A 21,228-nucleotide genomic window follows, 5' to 3' on the forward strand; every position below is an offset into this window, starting at 1 on the left:
GCAGGATAATTAGGCCAATATAGGACCCGATATTCCCCTTCCGACAATCTTAAGGATGCCCCGACAATCGTGATGACGCTAAAGATAATCTTATCAGATATTCTTGCCATGTGTGGTGTGTTCAGAGCGCTCTGATCTGCTTGGAAGGGCGTCAGGAGCGCTCCGATCACAAATGGGGGATATTCAACGTGTTGGATTTTTTTTGGCCCGATATCACAGCGTGTGATGTGTCCTCCGACCACAAACAAGCACGCAGCCTGCTGAATGTGACGTGCAGCCAATCAGAAAGCGAGGTGACGAACATACGGAGCGGAAAATAAAATCAAAACAGCTGTTCTGACTTACCAGAAAGTCCGGTGGTTGCTCTGTCTCCACTCCTTTAAAGAACACCTTTTCTTTTTGTATCGTTTTTCCCTCTGTTGTAAATAGTCCACAGAGTACCTCCGTTTGTTTACTCTGAAGTCACGTTTAATCTCAAGAGATTTTGCGAGATTTCCTGTCTGAACTGTAAATGTTCGTGTGTGAAATCTGTTGGTGTGTGGTGGTGGTGTTCTTACCGTGTGGCTGCACACCACACACTGTACGACCAAACCTGTTAGATCCATGATTTCTTTATCTTCATGTGTGTGGTCTCTCAGGTTTTGGAAACCTACAGATAATTTTAAAATCCTGTCATGTGAACCAGGCTTTAGGGCCCTGTCACACCTACCAAGAATCAAGTGGATTCAGGCCAAAGGTAAAAAAAAAAAAAATCCATAATTTATGCTACATCTCAGAGGGAATATGAATTGCGGCATACAGCTGTCCGACTTCTCAGACTGCACTGTGACCTGGCCCCAATGATTCATACACACACTGTGCACATTAACCCCCAAAACGAGGTACAAATGCTGGGGGAACACATTAGGATTACCCAGACAGCTGTCAGAATGTAATGAGATATGACAAATGCACTTACATTGTCGTCCAACTGGAGGAATTATAATCCAGCATCGCTTGTGGTGTGTTCAGGCACACTCGAGACATTTGGCCAGCATCCAAAATGGCGGCTCATTTCAAACCGCCCCTTGAATACGATCAGAATGCTTCAAATGCCATTTTCATGCCGTTTGAATATTTAGATTGCAGTCAGATTGCAATCAGAGTGCACTCTGACCAGCGTTCAATATTTTTCCACCTTGACAGCACATTGACTGTTTTTCACATGTGCAATAGGAATCTGACCGATTGTTTAGACTGCTATCAGAATTCTGTGCTTCATCCACAAATGCACCTCAACACTTCGGGAATGTGGACCAATCTTTCATTTGGACAACATTTGGCCTCTAGAGTGACAGGGATATTACAAACTAGTCATCAAGATTGAAACAAAAGCAAGGGACAGATTGTGTTAGAGGAAAGAAAATGACTTACAATTTCATTTTAAAAATCCAGTACACTTTGATTGCAATGTGATAATTCTTACAATTATTTATTTATTTGTTTAATGGCATGTAGAACAAAGGAAAGTTCTTCTTCTGAAAAAAAAAAAAAATAATCTAGCTTAAGTGTCAATATCTCGGCTCATGATTGCCTTCTTTGTGTTTCTTTCAGGTCTTAAGAGGATAATGTAACATTTGGGTCCAAATAGTGCAATCAAAAGGCCAAAACAGGAGGCCAGGATGGCAAATACTTCCACTGCATCTGCATATTTACCTGGGGAGCTGATATACGTTGGGACAAATGCCACCCACACAGCACAGAATATCAGCATGCTGAAAGTGATGAGTTTAGCCTCATTAAAACTGTCCGGAAGATTTCGGGCCAGAAATGCGAGGAGGAAGCTGAGGACAGCCAGAAAGCCAATATAACCTAAAAACACTGCAAAACCAACTGTGGATCCAACAACACATTCATAAACTATTTTGTCATTGTGATATTGAGTGTTTTTCGGAGGAGCTGGAGAGGAAGAGACAAGCCAAACACTGCAGATTACTACCTGGACAGAAATCAAAGACAGAACTGTCCCTCTCTGTTGTCTGACACCAAACCATTGCAACCTGGTTCCACCTCCTGGTTTGGAGGACTTAAACACAGCCAGAACCACCATGGTTTTTACCAGGATACATGAGACACAAAGCACAAAGCTGATCCCAAATGCTGCATGCCTCAGCTGACATGTCCACAGCTGAGGCCGGCCAATAAACAGCAGCGAACACAGGAAGCACAGCTTTAGAAAAATTATGAGCAGGAAGCTCAGTTCTGAATTGTTGGCTCGTACTATGGGTGTACTGCGATAATATGTGAAGATTCCAAGAACAACAGCACAGATAAATGTCCCCAGCAATGAAGCAGCTGTCAAGCAGATTCCCAGAGGCTCCTGATAGGACAGGAACTCAATTCCTTTGGGAATGCATTTATCACGCTTGGAATTAGACCAAAAGTCCTCTGGACAACTGGTGCAATCCTTGGAATCTAACAAAAAGGGGAGAAAATACATTTTCATTACATTCAGCCACCCATATAAGAAGGATTTTATTCATATAAATTTAAGCAAAAGATTACAGTCCTTTTTTGCACATGAAAGGCATTTTTCCCTCAAGATCAGGACTGGGAGCATTGCTCTGTTCCTTTTCTGCTCTTTGTGTCTTGAAGCTTGTCCCTACTGGCTTCTCGCTGCTGACTCTATTGTCAAGTTTGGTTTGTTATCATGTTATGTGGAATAAATTCAGTTTTGTAAACTTATCTCACAAAATTTAGGCAGCACTGTGGTGTCCTGTGGCTTAGGCTTGTAAAAATTTGTGGAATTGGACACTAGTGTTGGCAGAGATTTGCACTCTATGAGTGTGGTGCTCCAGTTCCCAGCTGTTTTTGAGCATATGCTGATCAAGATCACTAACCTGAATGAATTCTGCTCAGTAGGCTGGATGAATGCATTTATCCACAAAGGGTTTTGAAATGAAATTATTCTCCTTACCTTCTCACCAGACAATGTGAATGCCCTCACCTCATTTTAAAAAAGTTAACCCTCTGGGGTCCGAGGGCATTTTTTGGACAGTTCACTCGCCTGGCATAAATATTTTATTATTGCTGTTAACAGCTCTCCCTGCATCCCACAATCAAGTTTTATGTCTCTTTTTTCAGGACAACCTGTACTTTCAGACTATATATGCTATAGTTGTGTTTTATATGTGTAATAAAGGTTTACAATCAGAAATAAGGAAGGAAAAAAGTAAAGCAGAAAATAATTTTCCACACACATTTATTCAAAACACACAGTAAACTATAATAAACAACTGTTTTGACACTTTATAAAGGTATTTTGGGCTCTTGTGTGAAAGTCTGTACAACAAAAAGGTTCAAACAATAAACACAAATGCATATTTTGGACAGTATACACAAAATGGTCTATGCATTTTGTTTGTCTTCATCTCAAAGGAATTTATGTCTGCTATTACACAAACACATCACAAACCTTTACTTCTACTGTGTTTTGGAGTGTTCTGTTCTGCTCTGAAAGCAGCTTTGACACTTTGGCTCCTTACACTCTGACGAGCGGCCCTTCCCCTCACTCCATTGATATGGTAAACAGTGCTTTACACCAGAATGAGAGAGCTTGCCACAGGCTTATTCAATAACATTCACAGGTAATGAGGAGTGGAGCATCTCTAAAAATTAACACACTCTGTGTTTGAGCATGTGAGATTGTCATCAAAAGCCCTCTGTCTGCTCCATCTGCTCACTTTCAATGATTGCTGTGCATAATGGCGCAGGGCGCATTGGAGCAACCAGCCAGATGGCTATTCAAACAGGCCAACTAGTACCTCATCACTCCTAAAAACGATCTTTGGTTTATCACGTTAGGTAAATCTGCCCTACAATTGGATTTTGGAAAACCATGTGACGGTAATCCAATTCCGATTGGACACTCACATTGTGCACGTCATCACACAGCATCTATGAGGAGTACAAAGATGGCCAATGGCTGGCTCGAAAGTCTGTGGAGTTAATTTTTCAGCAAAAAAAGTAAGTTTCTATCTCATATCATTAAAACGTTATTTATAATTTAGTAAAGCTTGGTCTCAGCAGTCGTATACGATGGTGTCAGCCCCAGAGAGTTAATATATAAATGATTTACAACCTCCTGCTGGAATGGCATGAGTGCAGGTTGCAATTAACACATTGTTCAGTTGTCCACAAGCTAATATCCAAAGTTTTTCTAAAAATATTAGTCCTATCTATGTTCCATGTTGGCAGTGTTCATCCTTGACCCAAAATACATAAGGATACCAAATGACAAATGTCAGCTCCACACAGTTTGTCTGTGATTGAAATTATACACAAACATGCACCCACACACACATAGCTTTTTGCCTTTTCAGCATTCTGCTGCAATTAGGTGGTTTTAATTTGACACACCCACAAACAGAGACATCAAGTGCAGTACATGTTTCTCTCATGGTAATGGCAACATGACACTTAACTAAACTGACAAAACCAATTGAACTACAGAAGCACAATCAATCAAGGACACTAACAACACTGTTAACCTAAATTGAACTACACTAACATTTAAAATTCCAAAAACCTAAACTCCCATGGTGCTTTGCAGCATAACATCTATTGTTCACTGGTGAGCTAATGTTGCTAATTTCTCCAAAAATTTTAGTCTTATAAACTTTCCATTTTTGCAGTGTTCATCCTTGACTCAAGATACATAAGCATGCCAAACGGCAAATGTCAGCTCTCCCCAGTTTCTCCATGATCAAAGCCATACCCTCGCACACACGCACGCACACACTCATACACGCACACAGTGGCCACTTGGGTATTATACTATAGATAACTAAGGACCATCACATTGGTATCAGAAACCAATCACAACCTTTGTAAAAGCACTCTTAAGATTGTTTACCTGGAAATCTTAATATCTGGGTATATAAACAGCTAGGTCAACATTGAAGGAATTAAAGTCTGTCATTCAAGAGATCTTTGCAGAATCACTGGTGGTGATGCTGTCCTTCTGCCACTGCAAACAATTGCTTCAATCTGGGAGAAAGGTTTCATTCCTGCATACTGTAGGAAAGGACATATTGCCCCAGTCTGAAACAGAAATTGTGATTGCATGGATTGCAACAACTATAGGGGTATTACACTGCTGTCTGTGCCGGTGAAAGTGCTTGCACAGAATATTCTTACATGTTCACTCTGGCCTCATGCTCAAGAAATCAACTTTTTGATACAATTCTAGCTTTGTGAGTAGTTATAGGACATCAGTATGAACTCTGGTTCTGTATTTTTGCAAACTATGTTGAGTCTTGGAAAGCATTCACTTCAGCTGACTGGGCTGCTCTGTGGGATATTGTGAGAATATCATGAGATCCCCAGTAAGTTCATCAACATCATAGTCAGCCAATAAATAAATACTGCGAGTGCTGTAAAAAGCAGGGGCAGATAATTTTTCCCAGTGAAGATTGGACGTCATCAGTGAAGTGTTCTTCACTGTTCAATGCTTGCATGGACTGGGTATTAGGTTGGGTTGTGGAAATCAGTGACTTTGGTACTTTTGATTGCAAGGAAAGATTTAGTGACCTTGAATTCACAGACAATGCTGTGACCGTTGCAGAATAAATGGATACCTGACTGCAGCACTTGAGAAGCTGAGAGAGGGATCAGAGCGACTGAGCTTACAATTGTCCTGGATCCAAGCTTTTAATGCCATCCTGGACACAGCAGAAATGTATCTGTATGTGGTGAAACTGCTGAACTTGTTGAGACATTCATTTATCTCTGCAGTGACATTCATGTCTCAGGGTCATCAACTTTTGAAATCAAGAGATGTCTGGGAAGAGCTTATGGAGTCATGACGTTGCTGGACAGAGGTGTTGTAGGAGAACAAATGTCCATGTCTTCAGGGTCACAGTGCTTTTTATCTTACTGTATGGTTGTGTGTCTTGGATGCAAACCATTGACAGGCATAGACATTAAGAATTTTTAACAATATTCTCCTATAGGACCAGTAGAATGAGAGACTCTCACTTCACCTATTGCTATCCTGACTTCTCCCATGTTGGTGGGTTTGACGACAGTGGCTTATAAAACATTATTCTTCTTTGTGTATGTAGTGCCTCGCCTTGATTCTCCCTAATTAAATAAATACATTAATGCTGTCTCAACAAAAACCTGAGTTTTGAACTACAGACAAAGACTGTGCTCACTCTCAGTTGAGAAATTCCTAAGTCATCTGGTGATCTTCAGATAAGCTTGGAGATTTCCCCCCATGGGCCAACACTGTGCTTCGCAGCAAAAGCAGAACTGTAACTCAAAGTTCTTCAAATGGAACCTTTGCCTTTCTCCCGGTGAATTTTCAGTCACTATGAATTACATGAAATTATAATGGCTTCACATCACAGTTTGAAATTTCCCAGGCCCGAAGAACCCACTTTTATGGCCTCATGCCAAGGCCAGACCTCTCAAGACTGCAAGACGATATCCCTTCCACGATAAGAGTGGCCATAAAACTTTGTGTCTTGATAACAGCTATTATCTTTAGGTCTAAGTGAAGAAAGACATTCTTTTAAAATAAAAGAATTGCATCAGTATGCTCTTATTCATAAATAAAAAAAAAACTTCTAATGTTGTCTGTATTGATTAATCAAGCAAATGCTTTGCATGTATTCCATTTAATTGATATGTGTTCTTTGCAGCTGATGTGTGTTTAACACTAGAAGTCCCCCAATTTGGCTGTTCTACCTATAAAACCCACAGGGCAGCCGTTCAGCTGTATGGCTTTTAGCTAACCTGCTAAATCACCTGTGAGCACTCATTTTGTTATGTAAACGAGGCGATCATTGGCGCACCACAGGAGGGGACATGCTGACAAGGGTGTGGTTGACCCATCTGATAGCCTATTGTACTGTATATGCAGTTTGCTCTCAAAGGAGAGATAATTCCTTTTGTGCTGAGGTGGTTAAATCCCTCACTGCACATAGCCTTCCACTTCAGTGCCCTCAGGAATTCTGTGGTGTACGAACCTCCTCTCCAAAGAACGAAGATGCAGAGAAGATTCAACACTCAACAGGCATTGGAAATGGTCCTGGATGGAGTAAACCCTTGTGACTAAGATGGAGAAGACATAAACCTTCAGACGGATTCAGACTCCGAGCTGTCTGAGCTGTCTTCAGGTTAGATTTCATTTCATATTATTTCCTATTTTATATTTCATTTCAGGCAGGAAGGTGGAAATGGTGGTGCACATAGCACCATGTGAATAGAGTTTTGGCCGTCTTGCATCAGACAGCCTCCATTTTGTTTCTGAGTGTGGGCCTCCACTTGTTTTGTTTGGTTCTACTTCTCCTGAGGTCCCTGCACCTTAGCACCTTAGCCAAACTATTTGAGATGTACTGGAATTATTATTATTAGATTATATGCATGCATTTGGGATATCATTTGACTTTCCCATTGCTCATAATTTGAATTTGTTCACACTGCAGATGGAGAGACTGCTCCTCAACCAGAAAAGAGAGCTAGGTTGGGGACTGGCCTGACAGAGACGGCGAAAGATGGCACAGTGTGATGAGGTGATGAGGAGAACAGGTGGGGACGGGTCTCCATTTCACTCATCCATCTGTGTACGACACAGATAGAGAGCCAACGGCTAAGGATACAAGGTCCATCTCGAGTCGCCTTCAGAGCTACTCTGGACATGCTTCATCACATTCAAGACTGGACTGTTCAACACGCACAGCAAACAGAGCATGAGGATTGGTTCATGGCCCTCCCTGAACTAATGGCATTTATTGCTATTGTCATCTTGCAGGGGCTGACCAAGGTTCCATCACTGCATGACTGCTGGTCAGCAAACCTGGGAAACCCACAGATCATTGGAACTATGTCCCGAAAACGCTTACAAGACATCATGCGTCACCTACGCTTTGATGACAGGGACACCCACAGTGAGTGAGCAAAGAATGATAAGTTTGCTGCAATTTCAGGTGTGTGGGATCGTTTGTCACCAACTGCATCACATCCTTCAACCCTGGTTGACACATCACCACTGACAAACAGCTTTTCCCGTCAAAGCCTCGCTTCTGTTTCTTTCAGTACATTGCAACAAAACCTGACAAGTTTGGGATCAAGTTTTGGGTGGCTCGTGAGTTGAAATCTAAGTACATCTGCAATGTCCTCCCATATCTTGGCAAGGACCCCAGTCGTCCCAGTGGGGAGAGACTGTCTGAGAATGTAGTTATGAGGCTGATGGAACCATTCCTGGACAAGGGCAGAAATGTTACCACAGACAATTCTTCACATCGCTGTCGCTTGCACAATGAATACTTAGCCGGAAAACCACCATCCACCATCCTCGGCACAGTCAACAAGATTCGCTGAGAAATTACACAATCAACTCGACAGAGGGACCGCAATGAATTCACCACTCAGGTGTTTTCAACCACTGGTGCCATACTGACGGTGTATGCGCCCAAACGGAAGAAGGCTGTCTACATTCTCAGCAGCATGCACAGCATAGTTCAGACTGAGAATACCACCAAAAGGAAGCCAAACACCGTCACCCTTTACAACACTACAAAGTGCGATGTGGATGTGATGGACTAGATGGGGCGGGGGTACACTGTCCGCACAGAAACACGGCACTGGCCAGTCGCCGTGTTCTATAACATGATTGATATGGCAGCACTGAATGCACATGTGTTGTATCAAGCATGCACTGGGAGGCAGGAGAGACGGGTGGACTTCCTGGTGGTGCTTGCAAGAGAGTTGGCTAACTCTCATGTGAGTGCGAAGAAGGCACAAAAGGAACAATTGCTTCGGCAACAACCTTCCACACCTAGCCCTGGGAAAAGAACCATGTGTCTGGTTAGAAATCAATGTAAGAACAATCATGCCACTGTGCAATGTGTTGACTACTACAGATACACATGTGGCAAATGCAGAAGGGAGATGCCATGGCAGTGCCGGGATTGTGAGTGATTGCTGAAATGTACTCACTCACATCACTGCCACTCTCAAACACTGTATCCTGATAATGCATAGTTTTTTATTATTTGTAAATATGTGAATTTTTTTTGTTGTTGTTCTATTTTGCACCATTTTTATCAGTAAATCTCAGCAACAAATCTCAGTGTGTCGGTGTCTTGTCTTTGGGATGAACCAGTTTCTTTGCCAGGTTTAGAAGAGTGAAGCCACCCCCTCCCCCATAAGCTTGTCCAGTGTCCAGTCCCTCCTGTGGTGCACCAGTGATCATCGCCTCATTTACATAACAAAATGAGTGCTCACAGGTGATTTAGCAGATTAGCTAAAAGCCATACAGCCGATCGGCTGCCTTGTGGGTTTTATAGGTAGAAAAGCCAAATGGCTGCTCTGTGGAACTTCCAGTGTGTGATCTTTCTGCATTATCAATATGTGATGATGAAGTATTCTGTTTAACCAAAGGATGTGTTTAAGTGATGATTAATAATGTGTATCCATTTGAGTGTCTTAGAACAATATTATACCAAAACAGTTAATGTGTTTAAATTGTTGAATCATTTGGGTCTGCCCTGTGAACACATGAAGTATTCTGTGAGATTACACGCCCTAAATGGGCAGAGTTTGGTGATGTCAGTCCCCCTTAAAGAGTTAGAACAGAGTGCTGCTCTCCTCTCTTCTGTCTCTCTTGACTTGCTCTCTTCCTTTCTAAAACACCTAATTATTTTGGGTCAACAAGGCCCCATGCTAAGCTAACCTAGCTGACGCTACCACATGGCATTCATTCTTTGTTTTATTCTTCTCTCAATTTTTGAAAATTTTAACCTGACGCTTTAAGGTGCATCAGGTCTATCGAAATTTTAAGAGAACTTCTGAGCTGAACTTTTCAAAAATAATAGCAAATTTACAGAAAAGCGACTCTCCTTTTCTGTCAGCTATTTTTTTCTATGCTCTTAAAGTTTTTACCTTTTTTCTAAATTCACAAAGACTTTTAATCCAGCTCCAACAAATTTTTAAAAGCTACCAGAAACCATTTTCAACAAATGCCTTCCACCTCTGGGGTCCACCAAGCTGACGACCTGACTGCAAGCAGCCATGCTGTAGGTAAAGCCAGCCGACACAAGCCTTTGGGATCACCCGGGGAGACCAGTGAGTTAACCAAAGACCCAAGTGAGCACGCTGCAGAACCTACATCATCGACAGACGGACGAATCATCCAAACCATCTTCTCAGTAGACCAGCTAAGTGAACCAGTTAAAGGTTCCAGAAAAAGTGTTTGTTGTCAATGGATACAAAGTGGCTTCTTTTAAAATATATTCATAGGTTTGTTTAATAATTTTCTTAAAATTAATTGGCTTTAAATTTCATCACCGTGCATCAAACCCTGGACGTTCTCTGCATCCACTGATGATGAGATGGCTCCCGAGACGACGATCTCACCCGTCTGGTCACAAGGTCGAGTCTCTGGCAAACACACACTGTAACTCCAGTCTTAAATGCCACCCATGTTCCAATCCATATAGATGCACCTCAGCTGTGAGTCCTGACGAGCCGCAGGTGATCAGGGTGAGGTCCTGATAACCTCAGCAACACAGCCACTCAGTCCCAAATGCAAGCCACCTGGAAAGGAAAAACAAAAGACAGAAACAAAAAGGCAGCCAGGCCCCCCAGCCATACACAGTACCCCACCCTCACGGGAAGCCTCCCGGCGACCACACAAACCTGGCCCAAGAGAAACACCCCCCTCCAGGGACCATGCTGGAAACCGCATCTGCATTCGTCTTCCAACAGAATGGTTGATGTCCTCTCCTCTGGCTGCATCCTTGCCTTGTTTCAGTCAGTCACTTAGCACAGGGTGTGGCCAGGAGTTCTTAAACCTGTGCGGTCAGCCTTTATCCAACCATGTGCGGTCATTAGTCATAAAACAAAAAAGACAAACACAAACAACCAAACCACCCCCCCCCTCCCCAGGGGACCTCCTATCAAACCCCGGGAAGAGGAGAAAAGAAAAACCCCAAACGCAAGCTTACACATAAAAGCGCTAAAAAACACCCCCCCCCCCCCCCAAACGACATGTAGGGACCAACACCCCCCAGAGGACTTCCCGCCAGCTCCAGCAGTAATAACCACAGCCGAGGTCCCTCTGGGATCAACGTCACCCACGGGGACTCCCAGCGCCTCCCAGAGGACCACTCCTCAACCCCAGGAGACGCCTCCCCGCACGACCAACGGACCCAGCCCCCGGCCGTCTATGCTAGATGGACCCACAGCCCTTTCCCTCCCAGAGGACACCACAGTCAAACCCTGAGGGCGGAAACTGGGGGGAAACCCCCCCCCCCAGGTGCAGAGGTTACCTGGGAAACGCCCAGCATAACACCACTACACCACTCCAGCAGACGCCGACACTACGGCTCACACGGCTGGAGCCAGAGGTGAAGAGAGGGAACAAAAAGAAAATACCCCAAACCCTCCCCTCCCCTCCCGGGTGCAGAGGGTACCTGGAAACGCCCAGCACAACGTAACTGCACCACTCCAGCAACGCCGACACTACGGCCACACGGCTGGAGTCAGAGGAGAAGAGAGGGCAATAACAAAAAACCAAACAAACAAAAAAAAGAAGAAAAAACAACAACCCAATTACCCCCCCCATGACCCCCCAGGGGACCGTCCCATCAAACCTGGAGGTGAAACTGAAAAAAAAAATAAAAAGAAAGACTAACAGACTGACATAGGTTGCTCGGGTCCTTTTTTTTTTTTTTTTGGCAGAACTGCAGGGTCACGACCCCAGACACTAAATAGTGAAAAACAAAAAAATAAAATCCCACACAAAAACCAACTCAAAAACACCCACACAAAATGAAACTAACCAAAACAAATAGTGATTTATACCGTCAAGCTCCAACAAATGGAACACACCTGTTCCAACTTAAGAGCTTGACGGTAATGTGACTCAGTCACCAAAGAGGAGCCAAAGTGCTAAAAATGAAAAAAAACCCCTTTGGTAAATGAGAAAACAAACTCATGCTGCCTTTCTGTGAGCAGCACACAACCAAAAAATGTGATTCAACTAATAACACCGGAGCTGACACAACAGACGCAGTAGCTATCAATTACCCGGGAAACGGTGGCTACGACTGTAACACAGGAAGCACCGCGACCCGTGGCCACAGAGCTCCGCCGTGCGCGTCACCATTACAGACTCACTCCTGCAGCTCCCCGTTCAACCTCTTATCCGGTCGAAGTGCGACGCGAAGCCGTCGCCAGTCACACTCCACCCACGACCCACGGATAAGGCACACACAGGAACACGGCTTGCAAGAGAGCACAAATCAGTAATTCAGTAATGGGTTCTCAAACACGCACCATCCGGGCGGAGAGCACCCGCAACTGATCCGGATAACTTCTGACGTCGCTGCCCGCCTTCCTGGTGCTGTTACCGTCTCTGCTACCGCTGGGTCCGTGATGTTTGGCCAGAGACTACTGTTATGTGGCGGACGCAGCTCGGAGAACCGACCAGCGTTTGAAGGACCCAGTATGAAATAAGCAGAGCACGGTACAAAGGCTAACTGAATTTAATACATAACAGTGATACAAAAAATAACAAAAGAAAGTGCGGTCTGGCGTGGTGCGCTCCCGCAGCGCTAACGGCTGGCTCCGGACAGAAGCTGTTCGGACCCAAGGACCCCGCCGACACCCCCAGGTGGCCGCAACAAACCGAGTCTGTGAAAGAAGGAACCATTATGTGAGTCCACACTCTACACACAGAGAGAACACTTAAAGGTGTACAAACAGCAAACACTTCCTGGCTTGATTACTAATCAGCTTCCCAACCTGCAGGCATGGAACATCCAGTTCACAAAACTCCACTGCAGTGGAAGCCGATACATGACTAACATACAGCTCAATATAAAAGGTGTGAGGGACACCACATTTACTGACTGTATAAATGTTAGTCACAAAATCTAACGTACCTCAGGAAGTGTGCTGACGAGCGTGAGACCTCACCCCCTCCTCTTTCACAGACCGTGCATCAAACCCTGGACGTTCTCTGCATCCACTGATGATGAGATGGCTCCCGAGACGACGATCTCACCCGTCTGGTCACAAGGTCGAGTCTCTGGCAAATACACACTGTATACTCCAGTCTTAAATGCCACCATGTTCCAATCCATATAGATGCACCTCAGCTGTGAGTCCTGACGAGCCGCAGGTGATCAGGGTGAGGTCCTGATAACCTCAGCACACAGCCACTCAGTCCCAAATGCAAGCCACCTGGAAGGAAAAACAAAAGACAGAAACAAAAAGGCAGCCAGGCCCCCCAGCCATACAACAACTGTCCCAGCTTTTTGAAATGTGTTGCAGGCATCCATTTCAAAATGAGCAAATATTTACACAAAAACAATAAAGTTTATCAGTTGAACATTAAATATCTTGTCTTTGTGGTGTATTCAATTTATATGGGTTAAAGGTTGAAGAGGATTTGCAAATCATTGTATTCTTTTTTATTTCCATTTCCAATCCATATTTCCAATGCAAATACATAATATAATTGCAAATATGTTAAAAATACATGGATGACACAAGAAATTGAAAACACTTATTTCCATTGTGTTCCATTTAAAAATCAAATGACAAAAAAGATGTAATAATAATAAAATAATACTAATAATAATCTATAATAAAAATAGCCAAGTGGCCTCTTTGCATGTGTCTGTGTGTGTGTGTGTGTGGGGGGGGGGGGGGGGGGGGAGAAGCTTCAATCATGGAGAAAGAGCTGGAGCTGACATTTGTCATTTGGTATGCTTATGTTCTTTGGTCAAGGATGAACACTGTGAAAATTAAAAGTTGATAGGACTAACATTTTTGAAGAAATTAGTGATATTATCTCACAAAGCTGGGGTCGCATTGCTTATTGCTCCCCAGCTCAGTCGATAAGTGTTGGAGTTCACTTCGGGTCGGGGACAGGTCTCTCACCATTGTCTCGGCCTACTGGCCGAGCAGCAGTGCAGAGTACCCGACCTTCCTGGAGTCCCTGGGAGTGGTACTAGTTAGCGCTCTGACTGGGGACTCCATTGTTCTCCTGGGGGATTTCAACGCCCACATGGGCGGCGACAATGAGACCTCGAGGGGGGTGATCGGGAAGCACGGCCTCCCCGATCTGAACCCGAGTGGTGTTCAGTTGTTGGACTTCTGTGCTAGTCACAGTTTCCATCACGAACACCATGTTCGAGCACAAGGGTGTCCATAAGTGCACGTGGCACCAGGACACCCTGAGCCAGAGGTCGATGATCGACTTTGTAGTCGTATCATCTGACCTTCGGCCACGTGTCTTGGACACTCGAGTGAAGAGAGGGGCAGAGCTGTCGACTGATCACCACCTGGTGGTGAGTTGGATCCGCTAGGAGGGTAGGAAGCCGGTAAGACCTGGCAGGCCCAAACGTATCATGAGGGTCTGATGGGAACGACTGGCGGAACCCTCTGTCAGCGAGGTCTTCAACTCCCACCTCCGGGAGAGCTTCTTCCAGATCCCGGGAAGGTTGGAGACATGGAGTCCGAGTGGACCATGTTCTCCACCTCCATTGTCGATGCGGCTGCTCGTAGCTGTGGTCGCAAGGTCTCTGGTGCCTGTCGCGGTGGCAATCCCCGAACCCAGTGGTGGACACCGGAAGTAAGGAATGCCATCAAGCTGAAGAAGGAGTCCTACTTATCTTTGTTGGTAGGTGGGACCCCAGAGGCAGCTGACAGGTACAGGCAGGCCAAGCGTGCCGCAGCCCGTGCGGTCACAGAGGCAAAACACGGGTCTGGGAGGAGTTTGGGGAGGCTATGGAGGAGGACTATCGGTCGGCCTCGAAGAGATTCTGGCAAACCGTCCGATGCCTCAGGAGGCGGGAGCAGCTCTCCACCAGCACTGTTTATGGTGCGGGTGGGGATGTGTCGGGCGGTGTAAGGAGTACTTCGAGGATCTCCTCAATCCCATCATCACGTCTTCCGAAGAGGAAGCAGAGACTGGGGACTCGGAGGCAGACTCATCCATTACCCAGGCCGAAGTCACCGAGGTGGTTAGAAAGCTCCTTGGTGGCAAGGCTCCTGGGGTGGATGACATCCGTCCTGAGTACCTTAAGTCTCTGGATGTTGTGGGGCTGTCTTGGCTGACACGCCTCTGCAACATCGCTTGGCGATCGGGGACAGTGCCTCTGGATTGGCAGACCGGGGTCGTGGTCCCTCTGTTTAAGAAGGGGGACCGGAGGGTGTGTTCCAACTATAGGGGGATCACACTCCTCAGCCTCCCCGGTAACGTCTATTCCAGAGTACTGGAGAGGAGAATTCGACCGATGGTCGAACCTCGGATTCAGGAGGAGCAGTGTGGTTTTGTCCTGGTCGCGGCACACTGGACCAGCTCTACACACTCTATTGGGTGCTCGAGGGTTCATGGAAGTTTGCCCAACCAGTCCACATGTGTTTTGTGGATCTGGAGAAGGCATTCGACCGTGTCCCTAGGGGCACCCTGTGGGGAGTGCTCCGGGGTACAGGGTCCGGGGTCCTTTGCTAAGGGCTATCCGGTCCCTGTACGACCGCAGCAGGAGCTTGGTTCGCATTGCCGGTAGTAAGTCAAACCTGTTTCCAGTGCACATTGGCCTCCAAGGCTGCCCTTTGTCACCGGTTCTGTTCATTATTTTTATGGACAGAATTTCTAGGCGCAGGGGGTCTGGTTTGGGAACCACAGAATCTCGTCTCTGCTGTTTGCGGACGATGTGATTCTGTTGGCTTCGTCAAATCAGGATCTTCAGCGTGCACTGGGGCAGTTTGCAGCCGAGTGTGAAGCGTCCAGGATGAAATCAGCACCTCCAAATCCGAGGCCATGGTTCTCGACTGGAGTAAGTCTTCATTTACTTAATAGTTTGCGTTTTGTTTTGTTCTCATATGGTAAACCTTGGTACCCTCAGACACAGTGTGCTTAGCCAGTTCACCGGGACACAGGAGGCGCATGGCCGTCTGAGTCTCCCTGAATCTGATGGTTTAGCACTTGTTGTAGTTGTAGTTGACCAGATGGGTCGCCTCAACAGCGATGCATTCGACGATGATGTTGACGAACGAGTTCATGATGCTTATGACTTTGAAGAAATGGCAGTGTTAGGATAGTATAATATACAAATAATGAATGTTTATGAGTTCAATAGTACGAATATTTATATATATATATAATATAATATATATATGGGATTTTAGCTTGGGACTCCGATGAGGGCGGTCGCATCTCCTCCACTCTCCCTTATCTCTGCTTCTGCTTTAACCTTCAAGTCCCTACTTCACCAGACTGTGAATTCCTCAAATGATATTGGATACTGGATCTATTGGACTGCTATTGGATTTACCATGGAATTGATCAGCTGGTCTCTGAACGCTATTGACACAATCTTTTCTACAAGAAGGTCAGGACCGGGGGATCCTACCTGACCAGATGGAACATATCCTGCGGGCTATGTTCTCCACTCCTGGGGGTCTTGGCGTGTTGCATGCTTGGCTCCGTTCTCTGTTGAGGATGTCGAGGATTTATTCATTTTTGGTCTTATGGTAGCAGGGCTGGTACTTTTGGCTTATGTGCTGCCCTGATCTACTGGAAAATTGGCAAGACGGCGGCATCAAGAACCACGGCCCCTCGCTTGTCCGTCATGATTAATGAGGTTGGCAAGGTAGTGCATTCTCAGACTGCGATGACTCTTGATGCAAATTGGATGACATCTTGGAACAGATGCGTGCCTTGCAGATGAAGTTGAAGGTTTCGGAGGCCGGGGAATATTCTTAATTTACAATTGGGAATATTCTTAATTCATAATTGGGATTTGGTTGTTCTAGTGAAGCTGTAAAAAGTGTTTTTCACTGCTCCAACTGCAACACGCTGGGCTTATCAAGTCTGAAGGACAAATTGCCTGACAGTTTTCCTCCAGAGGAATGTCTTCAGGCCTTGGTGAGATTATTCGGCTCCTTTCTTATCTTAATCCCAAAGACAATAAACTGACAGACTTACACATGGACAAAGACTGAAGCATGCTCCATTTTTCCCTTTACCTCCCTTCCTGCCCCCCCATCACACACCCATCCCGGCCACCGCTCACGCCACCCCTTTCCCCTCTGGGGGCTGCACGGTTTTTAGCTGCGGCAGGTCCCCATTACCCCCAAGCTAGTGGCAGCGCGACTCCAGTTGCCGCGGCCTTCACCCACTTTGCCTCAATTCGGATGACGGACTGCTTCAAGTTTAGTGCACATAAACAATATCAAATGTATATGTGTTGTCTTTAATTTTGATGTGTGCCATTATTACGGTAAACAAGTAATAATTGTGGATAATTGCTGTATCTTGTCTGAGGTAATTGGAGTGTAAACGTAGTTGCCCTTTTTTGGGATCAATAAAGTTGTCTGAAGTTCGGAGCATACCATTGAACAAGGTGAATCTGAGTTCAGTGGTATGTTCCAGCTTTCACTGAATTAAATATTCATTCTATTCTCGTTGAAAGAATGTATAAACATTCATTATTTGTTTTATATAATGTCTAAAATAGATCCTTGTCATTTAATATTTTATTAATTCATAACATTTTGGTGTTCCACTGCTGCTAAAGTCCAACACAAACTTTAAATAGGAGTCCACATTGTGACATGTAGTCTGGTGATGCTGTGCATTGACTTTGCAATTCCAAAAAAAAGTACTTGTGTAGTTCTTCAATCCAGCGAAAAATCACGTCAGCTTTTCATCCGTACAGCTCTTCATACATAAAGATGGCTTACAGTGTAGTGGATTTTGTGTGTGTGTGTGTGTGTGGTGTGTGTGTGTGGGGGGGGGGGGGGGGGGGTAGGAGAACTAGCACCATCAATTAGCTCTTTCAAATTGTTGTCCATCAGCAACACAAACGTTGCCATGTTTATTTTAAAGCTAAGCACCGTCCCGATAGTGCGTGTGCGCTCATACTAGTGGGACAGTGCTGATGGTGGTGGTAGCATGCTCTTCTTTTCTTCTGTTTCTTTTCGCCACAGCAGAAGAGTGCAATGGTACCAAACATATGGAACCAAATTGCACTCTAAATGGAACCAAATTGCACTCTAATTGCAACAATGGGACGAATAATCTGTGTCATGTGACATACAACCCACCAATCAAATGACAAGGATCCGCTCAGAAGTTATATGGAATCTACATACACTCAACAAAAATATAAATGCAACACTTCTGGTTTTGCTCCCATTTTGTATGAGATGAACTCAAAGATCTAAAACTTTTTCCACATACACAATATCACCATTTCCCTCAAATATTGTTCACAAACCAGTCTAAATCTGTGATAGTGAGCACTTCTCCTTTGCTGAGATAATCCATCCCACCTCAAAGGTGTGCCATACCAAGATGCTGATTAGACACCATGATTAGTGCACAGGTGTGCCTTAGACTGTCCACAATAAAAGGCCACTCTGAAAGGTGCAGTTTTGTTTTATTGGGGGGGATACCAGTCAGTATCTGGTGTGACCACCATTTGCCTCATGCAGTGCAACACATCTCCTTCGCATAGAGTTGATCAGGTTGTCAATTGTGGCCTGTGGAATGTTGGTCCACTCCTCTTCAATGGCTGTGCGAAGTTGCTGGATATTGGCAGGAACTGGTACACGCTGTCGTATACGCTGGTCCAGAGCATCCCAAACATGCTCAATGGGTGACATGTCCGGTGAGTATGCCGGGCATGCAAGAACTGGGACATTTTCAGCTTCCAAGAATTGTGTACAGATCCTTGCAACATGGGGCCGTGCATTATCCTGCTGCAACATGAGGTGATGTTCTTGGATGGCACAACAATGGGCCTCAGGATCTCGTCACGGTATCTCTGTGCATTCAAAATGCCATCAATAAAATGCACCTGTGTTCTTCGTCCCATAACAGATGCCTGCCCATACCATAACCCCACCGCCACCATGGGCCACTCGATCCACAACACTGACATCAGAAAACCGCTCACCCACACGACGCCACACACGCTGTCTGCCATCTGCCCTGAACAGTGTGAACCGGGGTTCATCTGTGAAGAGAACACCTCTCCAACGTGCCAAACGCCAGCAAATGTGAGCATTTGCCCACTCAAGTCGGTTACGACGACGAACTGGAGTCAGGTCGAGACCCCGATGAGGACGACGAGCATGCAGATGAACTTCCCTTAGACGGTTTCTGACAGTTTGTGCAGAAATTCTTTGGTTATGCAAACCGATTGTTTCAGCAGCTGTCCGAGTGGCTGGTCTCAGACGATCTTGGAGGTGAACATGCTGGACGTGGAGGTCCTGGGCTGGTGTGGTTACACGTGGTCTGCGGTTGTGAGGCTGGTTGGATGTATTGCAAAATTCTCTGAAACGCCTTTGGAGACGGCTTATGGTAGAGAAATGAATATTCAATACACGAGCAACAGCTCTGGTTGACATTCCTGCTGTCAGCATGCCAATTGCACACTCCCTCAAATCTTGCGACATCTGTGGCATTGTGCTGTGTGATAAAACTGCACCTTTCAGAGTGGCCTTTTATTGTGGGCAGTCTAAGGCACACCTGTGCACTAATCATGGTGTCTAATCGGCATCTTGATATGGCACACCTGTGAGGTGGGATGGATTATCTCAGCAAAGGAGAAGTGCTCACTATCACAGATTTAGACTGGTTTGTGAACGATATTTGAGGGAAATGGTGATATTGTGTATGTGGAAAAAGTTTTAGATCTTTGAGTTCATCTCATACAAAATGGGAGCAAAACCAAGTGTTGCATTTATATTTTTGTTGAGTGTATTGTCGCCGATATACATGAGAACAAAACAAAACACAGCATGAGAACAAAACAGCAGTGCTAACCACAGTGCTGTGAGGCACTGTTTCCTTGCAGCAAGAAGATCATGGGATCTAGTCCCACCTGTGACTTCTCTGTGTGGAGTTTGCATGTTCTCTCCATGTTTGCATGGGTTTCCTCCAGGTACTCTGGTTTCCTCCCACATTTAAAGACATGCAGATTATGTGAATTGGATACTTTGTAATTGTCTAGGTCTTCCATGCAAGAGATCTTGATCTCAATGGGACTAACCTGGTTATATAAAGGTTAAATTAATATTAAAAGTAGCAGAAATCACCAGCCCATCACCTGGCCTGCATGTTTTACATGTGTTCCAGCTGCAACCACAGTCGAATAGTCCAGCCCAGTGTATCTGACCTGCTGATTGGCTGATTTGTTCATGCAAGGGATGGAGCAGGGACAGTTGGAAAACATGCAGGGCAGGAGGTCAAGAGGAAAAGGCTCACACACTCATTTAAAACTTATGATTGTTTATTGCTCAATACATAAATGTTAAAACAATAATCATTTAAATAACATGCTGTAACAATTAAATTCACTGCTCAACATTTTCCATTTTAATATTAACAGTAATAAAAAGTAGTTTGTAACTGTAGTCACTGTTGGATTGCAGCTGTAATTGCAGTATTATACAGTAACGGTACATACAGGTGAACCCCGTGAAATTGCACATGCGTAAGTCGCATTTTGGCTTTAATCACGGTCGATTTGTGGGCCCCAAAGATTTAGACTACTGTATAAAGACTGCTGTGTGTTTTTGGTTAACCTCATTAACTCACAGTTTCAGATAACTCATGGTTTGATTTTGTGGACCCCAACTTGCGTGAGTTAACGAGATTCACCTGTAGTATTACAAACTGTATTTGTTGACTCTTCTGAGACAAAATGTGAATTGACAAGAAGAATGATAGTATGGTTTCATTAAATATGAGTGGCACTGTCTACATCAAAACTGCAGGAACATAAGGCCATTTTAGGGGATCTGACACTTTTACTCCTCTTCACCGCAGGGACTGTCCTTGAAAAGTGACAAAAGAACAAGAACAAAAGGGTTACTACTTTCTTGTTTGACCACAGACTTTGTTGTGGAAAGCAGGACTACAAATATCTGAAAGAACACAGGCTCATACAGAAAAAAAAAAAACTAAATAATGGGCTACAGAATTTCATATACCAGAGAGAAACAAGTTGCAAAAATGCTGAAATACAGACACTTGAAGAGTATGAATTATATTGCATTGTTAGCAGTCTACAGGGAAACCAAATACAGAGGTAACCCCTGCTTTTGCCCACTCATGTGCTAATGTTGGTTGCCAGTGATAGCTTGCAAGCAAAGATTTATGTTTCCTTGCATATGACTTTAAAGTTTAGTTGCTAGTGATCATGGGCATTAGAT

The 21,228-nt window shown here is 44.7% G+C and overlaps 1 protein-coding gene across 1 annotated transcript in view; it reads right to left on the bottom strand.

Annotated features, from left to right (window-relative positions):
• Window positions 1-1,543: 1,543 nt before the first annotated feature.
• The window catches only part of LOC117508964 (extracellular calcium-sensing receptor-like), a 73,599-nt gene continuing 53,914 nt past the window's right edge, over window positions 1,544-21,228 (bottom strand). The window contains 2 exon segments of the mRNA XM_034168796.1: window positions 1,544-2,454; window positions 5,997-6,071. Coding sequence (XP_034024687.1) covers window positions 1,544-2,454; window positions 5,997-6,071 — 986 coding nt within the window.

This window comes from Thalassophryne amazonica, chromosome 4 (genome assembly GCF_902500255.1).
Source record: "Thalassophryne amazonica chromosome 4, fThaAma1.1, whole genome shotgun sequence".
NCBI classification, from domain to species: Eukaryota; Metazoa; Chordata; class Actinopteri; order Batrachoidiformes; family Batrachoididae; genus Thalassophryne; species Thalassophryne amazonica.